At 37.4% G+C, this 10,385-nt stretch overlaps 1 protein-coding gene across 1 annotated transcript; it reads right to left on the reverse strand.

Moving 5' to 3' along the window:
• Positions 1-2,122: 2,122 nt before the first annotated feature.
• Positions 2,123-9,639, reverse strand: LOC117964727 (barH-like 1 homeobox protein). The gene is made up of 3 exons (XM_034909292.2): positions 8,210-9,639; positions 4,872-5,094; positions 2,123-2,650 (listed from the first exon to the last, which is right to left on the reverse strand). The coding sequence occupies exons 1-3, from the start codon at positions 8,673-8,675 to the stop codon at positions 2,359-2,361; spliced, it is 981 nt and encodes a 326-aa protein (XP_034765183.2). The 5' UTR covers positions 8,676-9,639; the 3' UTR covers positions 2,123-2,358.
• Positions 9,640-10,385: the final 746 nt, after the last annotated feature.

Here is a 10,385-nt window from a genome sequence, read left to right on the forward strand (position 1 = left end):
CCAATTTAACTGCTGGTTTTTTTAAGTATTTATACCGGTTATCAAATATAATGTCTTCTCATAAAATTATTGGTGTACATTTATAAACAGCAGTGTTTTGTGACAGCAGGGTCTTCACAGGGCACATGCAGAAAATATTGCCGCTTATGGCCCCCAATCAACTCGCATCTATCTGTCTATCCATCCATCTATCTGTCTATCTGTCTCTATCTATCTGTCTATCTGTCTACACCCCTGTTCTCAGTAAAATTGAGTCTGGTTGTTTTTTTTTTTTGTATGTAAGAATTTTATTTGTACATTTAAAAAAAAGTAATTCTCTTGAAGTAAAATTCCCCATTCCGGTAATGTCTAAACCAGTGGTTTTTTTAATGGGGAAAAACTTAAATATACAGAAATACGAGAACCACTTCACAATATGAGCCGTTTCACAAATAAATAGTTTCAGTATACATTTTCACCAAGAAAAGAAATATATTTACATTGTTGTTACACATCACATTAAATTAAAAATTGCGCAATTCACCCGCTCAATGGAGGGAACGTCTCGACAGACGATTCAGGCGCAAAGGGTTAATCGATTGCCTAATTAAAACGGACTATTAGTGGATTGTTTAATTATTAACAATCCCTTCAAGTTCAACCCTTGTGGTTCCCGTTAGGACAGAGGTTTGCTCCTCACAGACGGGGTCAATTGCGTTATCAAATAATCATTGAAAAAAAATTGTACGTCGCCTCTGTAACTGAATATATAAATAATTATGACGATAACTTACAAAAATAATACATATACGAACACCTGTTTTGTTTAATAAAATAAAATGAAAGAAAAATACCAAAGTACAAGTTTTGAAATATATGTTTGCACCAGAGCAGACAAAGAACAGTTCCTAGTAGATCTTATTTGATACTGTAAAGTTATTATAGTGTAGTTATTATAGTGTAGTTATTATAGTGTAGTTATTATAGTGTAGTTATACTTCCTGCATTTTGGGTTCAAATTCCACACCTGTTATGAAGTATACAAAATAGCACTGCGGTGTGAACAGAATAATATATATATATATAATTTTTTTTAAAATTTATTTTTTAATAATGAAGTTTCACCACCACCAAATTATGTTTTTTGTTTGATAACAGGAAAGTTTTAAAAACGATACTATTTATTTATTTAAATTATTTGTATTAAAATGTTTTTTTTTTAAGTACAATAGAAGAAATGCGCTGAAGAATGTTTTATAAACGGACAAAGTAGCCAGATTTGGGATCCACTTTAAAATGGCTACACGTGCAGTAGACACTGTATAATAATAATAATAATAATAATAATAATAATAATAATAATAATGGCTTGCACACATACAATTCCATTTGGAGAACATCTTGCATCGAGAGAGAGAGAGAGAGAGAGAGAGAGAGAGAGAGAGAGAGAGAGAGAGAGACACACACAGGGAAAGGCGGTTCCAGATTCAGAATCGTGCTTTTATGAGAGATTTCCCTCCTGTTTATAACGGCTTGTATCTGCAAGTTCCATGACGGCTTGTATCTGCAAGTTCCATGACTGGCATTTTGAAGTCAACACTGTAGGAAATAGTTTATCCGGGCTAGTGTCAAATTAATAAATAGATTTGTATTAACCAGTAAAAATAAAATACAAAATCATGCCTATGGATGCCCTTTTAAAACAAAAGATCCTTGCATAGATCCGAGGGGAGTGTTTTTAAAGGTTTCGGAATCCTTACAAACTCGGTGTGTTTTTCTCGCGGTGGCTTGCCAATGTGTCAGCTATATCTGTTTTAAGGTGAACTTGTCAATCTTTGTTTCCAGATGGATATCGGATAAATATATGCATTAGATTTATTATGAAGTGTTAGTGCAGTATCCCTTCTATTATACTTTGTTCGTCTACTGTGCATAAACCCTGTTGAAATGTATGGAGGTCTATATGACACGTTATTCAATACAAATTACGTGAAATCTTTCAAAGTGCCAATGTATTTCTGTTTTGTTTTTTTTTAAATATACAGGCCAAGTTTCTGCCTCTGTTTTAAAAAAAATAAATTAAAAAATAATAATAATTGAAAACAAAATACTTGTGGTTTGAGCTGAAACAAATAAAATAAAATAAAATACGTCACATTTATTTGTTTTTCCCCTCAAAAACAATGTGCGGGGGTATCAGTTCAAAATATTATTTTTTTAAAGTTCTGTGTGGTTTAAAGGTTTTGTAATGCCACCACCGTTTCTGTTCTTTTTGTTAAAAAAACAAAAACAAAAAAAAACGGTTTAAATGCTTCTCTTTTTTCCCCCCATAAATAAAGTTCTGAGCTGCCGTGTGTTGAACGTGTCTTTCAGGGCGGTTCACCGTGGCTGCGCGGCCCGGGAGAGGACTCCAGCAAGCGAGGGGAGAGACTGGGGAGGGTCGCTTCCTCCTTGCAGGCCGTGAAGTAGGATTCTTGGGACGAGGGGCCGCTGCAGAGCCGGGGGAGGAGCGGACGGGCCCCGGTACAGGTACAGGGCTGCCCCGGGGTCCAGGTTTGACACGAGGCTCTGCGGATAGAAATAGGGCGAGGGAAACATCCTTTGCAAGGCCGAGTACCCAGCTTCTGCTAAAAGTTCGAGTCCCACTGCTGTCTGTCTCTTCCATTTTGTCCTTTGAGGTGGAAAAAAAAGAAGAGATGAAAAGTAAATTAATACATAGACTTTATGTATATATTAAACAAACTGAACAAAAAATAATTATACTCTATAGTGTAGTAAAATAAATATAATCTATAGTGTAGTTACAATTCACAAAGGCACGTTTTTTTAATTTTATTTTTAGTTCGTTTTAGTTTTGCGGCTGAAATGCTGGTTTAAACTTTTTATTTTTTTTTCCTGCGTGAGTAATTGAGCAGCTGCTTTTTTTTGTATTGGTAGAATACGTCACTGACTGTTTCAGACATCGATTAGACTGCATATTTTTCTTTATTTTCTGCTTTTCAGAATTATTTTAACCGGGAAATGTGTCCGTTTCCTTGACGCTATGTCCTGTACTGGTTGACCCAGATAAAATGTAAACTGAAGCATATTATTATGCAGGCTTTTCAATAAACAAACCTGCAATTTAATTTCACTACTTTTCCACTCATTGACATATCTGAGACTCTGAGCAACCAGTTTGTGTAATAATAATAATAATAATAATAATAATAATAATAATAATAATAATAATAATAATAATAATAATAATAATAATAATAACCTTGACTGTAATTGGGCCAGTGGCGTGAAGGCAAAAGCGTGGTTTAATATCAGTGGCATGTACTGTGTTTACCAGCTTCATTTTGTAATGGGTCCAAACACGCATTTAAGTTTCAGTTCAGTGCCCTTTAGAGTTTTCAAAGTCACGCTGCCGCTCTGAGCTCTCTTGGAGTGGACGATATTCTATATATAACATATCTATTTATGCGGTTATATTTCTATAATAAAAGCGACTGTAATATATTGAGACTAATCGGTGTGAAATTCAAACTTTAGAGCTGAATCGAGGAGTTGTGCCGACAGGTTTTGTTCCTTGGTTTATTTAATAAACCTATGGCCACTTCTTCATTAATAGCAAGCGATTATGCTCGTGTCAGATTGTCGCGGACAGTTGAAAGCCATTCGCACAGGTAAATAATTCATAATTATAATAACTGTGTAATTACAGTACGAGGGGCTGAATAATGCATGCGCCGCAAGCAGTAATCTGCATGTATTATTCATTCTTAAATGGGTTATCCTTTTATATGTGTTTCATGCCGTTTTGCAACATTAGTGTTTAATCAGATAACCATGTTGATAAAATTGCAGTTTCAAATTGGTATAGAGTTGCTTTCACAATCCCACGCTTTCCTCGTCGCTTGCACTACACTTGCGTGTATTTGGCTGAAATCGTTGTATTTGAATATACATGTTTTTCTTTGCAGTCCCGCTTGCAGTCCCGTGCGTTGTATTACTCGCCTGCACGCCTGAACCGCACCTTGCTTTGTATCCTAAAGCAAGGACAGGGGTGTTAAAATCGGAGACACTTCAAACACGGAGAGCATCTACCTCGCTGCAATCCCTGGCGTGAGCTGCTTTGTAAAATGCGTCGGAATACACGGCATGTTCTTTTGAAATCGTGTTCGGTCGAGATCATTGTCTCGCCTCGCTTTTATGCTGGTATCATATATGCATTCAGTTGATCATGTCTGGCTGTATCCACCTGCCAGCTGTTCTCAGTTTACGCCCATTCGTTGCCCCCCTACCGGGTGCATTTAACTGCTGGTTAGCTTTAAAAACGACTGAGGTCGTGTAATTGTGCATCTTGAAAAGACTCCGCTCGGAGGCTGTCTGTCGCGACACTAAGCTTTTGTGAGGTGTCGCTGCTGGACCCCTTTATTTGGCCTCCTTTGCTTAAGTCATCCGACTAGATAGAAGGCTGCAGCTGTCAAGAGGGTCAGAGATAACTTTATTAAGACTGATCTGCAGAGACGCACGTTTATGACACGAAATCAGAGAGCGGCATGGCTCTGTGCGAAGAATGGTGTTATTATTTACTCAGAAAAAAGGGCGAGACGCTGCACTGTACTGGCACTCCGCCCTGGAACTCTGTTATCAAAGTTCTCTGCAGGAAGAACACGCTCCAAGTGTGACGCATTATGGAATGCGGAATATATGGTTCTCTGATTGCGTTTTGCATTTAACCCTTTATTGATACCCCCGAGTTGTTCACTCAAAACAATCCAATAATCTTCGTTCTCCAAAAGAATGCACGCTGTAAGAAGGTCGTTTTTAAACTTGCATACCAACCTATGACCCTGCCCCTAATGACGCAGTCTGAGTCGCACGCACTCCGCTCTTCCTCTTACCTGCGGTTCTGGTACCACGTTTTGACCTGCGTGTCGGTGAGGTTCAGAGACGCCGCCAGCTCCATGCGGTCCTGCACGCTCAGGTACTTCTGCCTCTCGAAGCTGCGCTCCAGCTGCGCCAGCTGGTGGTCTGTGAACGCGGTCCGGGCTTTGCGAGGCTTCTTGAGCCGGACCGAGGGGCTGTCCCGACTGCTGCATCTCTCCTGGTCGCCTTCCTCTTTCACTGAAAACGCATGAAGTTTAATTGTTAGGAACGAGCAAGAAGAAATACATAACAAAAAAAAAATACATTTAGAAATTATAACAAACTAAGCCGGGAAGCAAATAAATGTGTCTATATTGATACAGAAACGCGTTCCAGAGAAGTATTTAGAAAAATAAATCCGCTCTCGTAAGGCAGACAAAACCATTTAAATGCCATTGCCAAATTCCATTTAAATAAATAAATAAATAAATAAATAAATAAATAAATAAAAATAATAATAATAATAATAATAATAATAATAATAATAATAATAATAATAATAATAATAATAATAATAAACCCGTTAAGAATGAAACATCAATCTGATTCAAGCGTGTTAATACACATTGTAAGTAGAGGCGGTAATGTTTCATGTAGTTATCTCTAACTTTACTGGGCGTATGCAAGTATATTCTCAGACAATTACAATATCTGTGTTTGGTTCCTCAAAGATGTAGTTTGGTTGTATAAAAGAATGGCTTTATTTTACACACGGTTTCGCTTATAAAGATACAGGATTGTAGGCTAATATATACATATTGAGTTGAATGACTTTTTATCATAATCCTGTGTATCATTGATTCAATAAAAAGTTATACAAAGTAAAGTTAAAACACGGGTGATGCAGATATTGTAGTGATGATTACTGTACTTTAGTGATGTATTATTATTATTATTATTATTATTATTATTATTATTATTATTATTATTATTATTATTATTGTTAATAGTGAAATACAAAACCAATCTTAAGGAATTTAATATCAATGAATGTTCTAATGAGTTCATTCATTTTGACGCTGGTTTAAGTTTGTACCCGAATCCTCGCAGTAATATAGGGACAGAAAAGCCTGTAATAAACTATCAGATTCCACTCATTTCTTTGTTTTTGTATTTCCGAGGTCATTTCTTTTCGACTGTTTGAAGAACAGCGACACGGGGGAGCGAGCGAGTTGAATTCGAGTTGATGTGTCTGTCCACGAGCACAATAATCCGGTTAATTGAGCCACGAGGGATCCTAACCCGTCATGCAAGAGTCGAGCATCTTCACAGAGACACGGATAAACCCGCAAACAGGACCGCAGCAGCACTCCGCGTTACAAATGTGATTAGAACGGGACGCATTGCACCGAATCCCTCAAATATTATAGAGGAGGAATCTACAAATCACAGCTTACACTGTGCAGCACAGAGGAAGCGCTGCGCTTAATGAGAACGTATTTAACACGCACACACACTAGGCTATTATTATTATTATTATTATTATTATTATTATTATTATTATTATTATTATTGTGTAGCATTAATTCCAGATATTTGTAGAACATTTTCTTGTGAATTTAAAATCACTAATCTGACTAAACATTTTAGTTAAATATTAAAGCAACCAAAATATTGAAACCTTAAGCAGTATAAAATCATGTAGTTGTAAAATATATATATTTTGTACCAAAGGAAACCTGCAACTTTATAATAGATATAACCAAATACAGACGTTCTCATACAAATTAGTGTCATTATTGCTTTTGTTATTTAATAATAATAATAATAATAATAATAATAATAATAATAATAATAATAATAATAATAATAATACTTTGACTTTGCGACAGACGGGACGTCGCTTCAGACTCTGTTGTTCCATCACGCTGTCGAGTCAATGAGACATGCGGAGAATGGAAAGATTTGTTTGGGCGTGTTTGTTTTTCTGTACAGTCTATCGCCGCTGTTGTTTTCAGTGCGGTTGTCAATGAAGAGGACGGGTTTCCCTGTCCGGATTTTGGGAAGATTTTGTGAAGGGGTATCTCCTGGGCTTCATTGTCAACTTTTTTTTTTTTTTTTTTTTTTTTTTTGCAAACATGAACGGCTTCAGAGAAAGCTTTTTTTGACAATACAAATGAAACCATTTAAAAAATTGATCAAGGGATTATTTTTTTTAATTATTAAATGATTTTATTTTTCTTTCAGTCCTGCTCCTGAGAAGATTTTTAATAGCTATTGCACTTACAAGCTAATGCTAAACATTATATTAATGTACTTTGATTCATCCCAGTCAGCACTGCCATAGATCTGCATGCTTTACTGTCTCTATCATAGACGATTATGAATGCTGAATATTGAAGGATTGGCTCGATAGAATATAACCCACTGAGCTCAAACACTTGATGACGGCTTGTATATATATATATATATATATATATATATATATATATATATATATATATATATATATATATATATATATATATATATAGTTTTGTTATTGATATGTTTGTTTTTATATTAGTTAGTATTTAAACCCAAAATGTGTTAAATTATCATGTACTAATATTTACCCATTGAGATAATAGCACATTATCGTTTTTCGTTACAAGTAATGAAAGAGAAAATAAGTCATTTTTGAAACATCATGTTGCTTTTCATATAGTATTTGAACATAACGCGTAGGCTCCTGTTGGCATTTCACCTTTGTGAATTTCTACAAAACCAGATTAATATCGTCTCTTTTTTAATATCGTCTTTTTTTATTAATCTGTAAAGCGAGGTCTTGTAAAATATTTAAGCACAGGTTTATGTTTAATTTAGATTTGCAAGATTTAATCCCCCGATCCGTTATTAATTTGAAAGAAATGATGTCTCAAATCCTGTGCTCCGTAAGGTTTAAACACGAGCATTTATTAACACTTAAAACAGGAATAGAAACGTAAGAGCCAGTAACGCAGTGCGCCGGCTGTCCTGTTTTAAAACAGTCCTGTAGCCTCGCATTGTTTTACTTTCTTAACGTTGATATTCAAATGACCAGTCGAGCTTTAATCTGCGGTGCATTTTACTAACACGGAGCATTTCTAACCACGCGTTTTATATACAAAATGATTATATTTAATCAAATAAAAAGATCACATACGGTTGTCAGTACAAAACAGAACAAGCCAAATTGAAAAACTTCTGAACAGTTGAACCAAACTCGCAATCGCACTAAAACACAAGAAGCATTATATGCGTTTTCTTAAAACAGGGATACTATTAGGCGTTACAATTACCGTTAGATGTCACATAAAATTATCAGTTACTTGCGCTCTGCAGTCCCGCTTACCTCTATACTCTGTATCGGAGGAGGAGTTGCTGTGAATTTTGTCCGCTTTGTCAATAAAGTCGTCTGAGATTCTAGACGCCAGGCTCCCTGGATCTTGCGTCGGTTGGCAGTGACTGGAATACGGGGCACAGGCTGCCAGCGGCTTGCAGTCCGCTAAAATATCTCTGATGAGAAACGAAGATGTGACGGTCCTGGGCTGTGAGCCGCCCGAGACCTGCCCCCCGCGTTGGAGATGGGAGTCCAGCCCGAGTGGGTGAGCTTGTCTTTGCACGGCCGCTTCTACGCACTCCCGCCTCGGGGAAGGAGGAGACGAGCAGCCGCTACCCAGGTCGGAGCCCGGGCTGAGCTCCAGCGGGGATCTGCATTCTCCCATCAAACTGTCCCCTTTGGATAAAACTGGACTTCCTGGTCTGTGGGACAGTAAAGAGTCGATCCCAAAACTGGAACCGTTGGCGGAGGCCTCCATTTCCAAAAACTGCTGGACTTTCTTTAGACTAGCATTTGGAGTCTCTGCTGGCAGACAGTTTCAAGGCAGGCTCTACGCGTGATATAAACCAGATAAACAGATAAGTCAAGCCACTCCAGATCTGAAAGCACTCGAATATTTTCTTCTCCAAGGAAAAATAAACAAAAAAAACTTTTTTTTTTTTAAACTTTGGAATTGAAAAACAATAATAATAAAACAAACACAAAAAAGTCCAGACGTCCCTTGTAGACGTAACCTTACAAAACAAATCAATGCTGCTTTTCAGCTACGTTGTCCGTGTATCATTTAAAAATCGATAAAGTTTTGAAACATTTTCCAGCTACACACTTTCATTGATTTTCCAGAAATACAAAAAAAAAATCCCCAAGCAGAACCTTGAAGAAAAAAAAGTGATGCCGTTTATTTTCAGATGATATTAAAGTAATAAATATGATTGTTAATTTTGACAAACAGAATCCCGAGCTGACAGTGAAGGAGAGAATTCAGAACCTCGGACAGCGACCGGCGCGGTCAAAGTCAATGGGAATTCATTGACGACCTGAGAGTGTCGATGAAGCAGCTAACATTGTTGAAACATTAATCAGATCAGAGATAGCTGGCTATAGTGACCTTATTGAGAAGAGAGAGCAATAGAGAGAGAGAGAGCGATAGAGAGAGAGTGAGAGAGCGATAGAGAGAGAGAGAGACAGACACACAGAGAAAGGCGGTTCCAGATTCAGAATCGTGGACAGTCGAGATCTTAAAGGAGACAGACGTGAATAGCCCAGAGGTAAAACGGGTTAAACACAAACATCAGCCAACTAATGCCTACCGGTGACACTTTCCCTAAAAAATGAACCTGTGTCACACACACAAGCTAGGTTTTAAAGGTGTCCCGTCCACGTGTGTCACCAGCGGCGGCCTGCCATTGGCTGGATCGTCTTTTTTGGGTGATGACTCGACTGCGATGAGGAGGCAACTCGAACCCCCCCCCCCTTCTCCTCCCTTCCCCCTCCCTCACTTTGATTAAAACAGACACTGAATTAATTAGGAGCCCCAGATCCTTGTTACTGGCAATTTCCACACTGTTTGCTTTCATTACATCATTGATGAGGCTTATAATGGGGTTATTATCTGGAGAGGCTAGCGCTTTCCCTACCCCTCCGCTTCCGGCAGGATTTATTTTAAATCTTAACTTGGCTGGAGTTCTTCGTCTTTACTTCTTCTATCATTCTGACCCTCCCCGCTCATTAATTGTACTTAGCATAGCCTCTATTGCGGTTTCTTATAGCTTACCATACCCCATGTATGTATGTTTTCATGTGGATTTATTTTCGTATTTATTCATTGTAAACGATTGTTTCTTTCTATATATTAAGTACATTTTGCATGTGTGTTTAGATTATTATTTAGACTCGTTTTATTATTTTGTATTTCTTAGCAGACCCCCTTATCCAGGGCGACTTGCAATTATTACAAGATATCACATTATTTTTACATACAATTACATTATTTTTTAGACATTGTTTTTACATACAATTACCCATTTATATAGTTGGGTTTTTACTGGAGCAATGTAAGTAAAGTACCTTGCTCAAGGGTACAACAGCAGTGCCCCCCACCTGGGATTGAACCCACAACCCTCCGATCAAGAGTCCAGAGCCCTAACCACTACTCCACACTGCTGCCCTGAGTTATTTAAGTGAAATA

This window comes from Acipenser ruthenus, chromosome 31 (assembly GCF_902713425.1).
Source record: "Acipenser ruthenus chromosome 31, fAciRut3.2 maternal haplotype, whole genome shotgun sequence".
Classification (NCBI taxonomy): Eukaryota; Metazoa; Chordata; class Actinopteri; order Acipenseriformes; family Acipenseridae; genus Acipenser; species Acipenser ruthenus.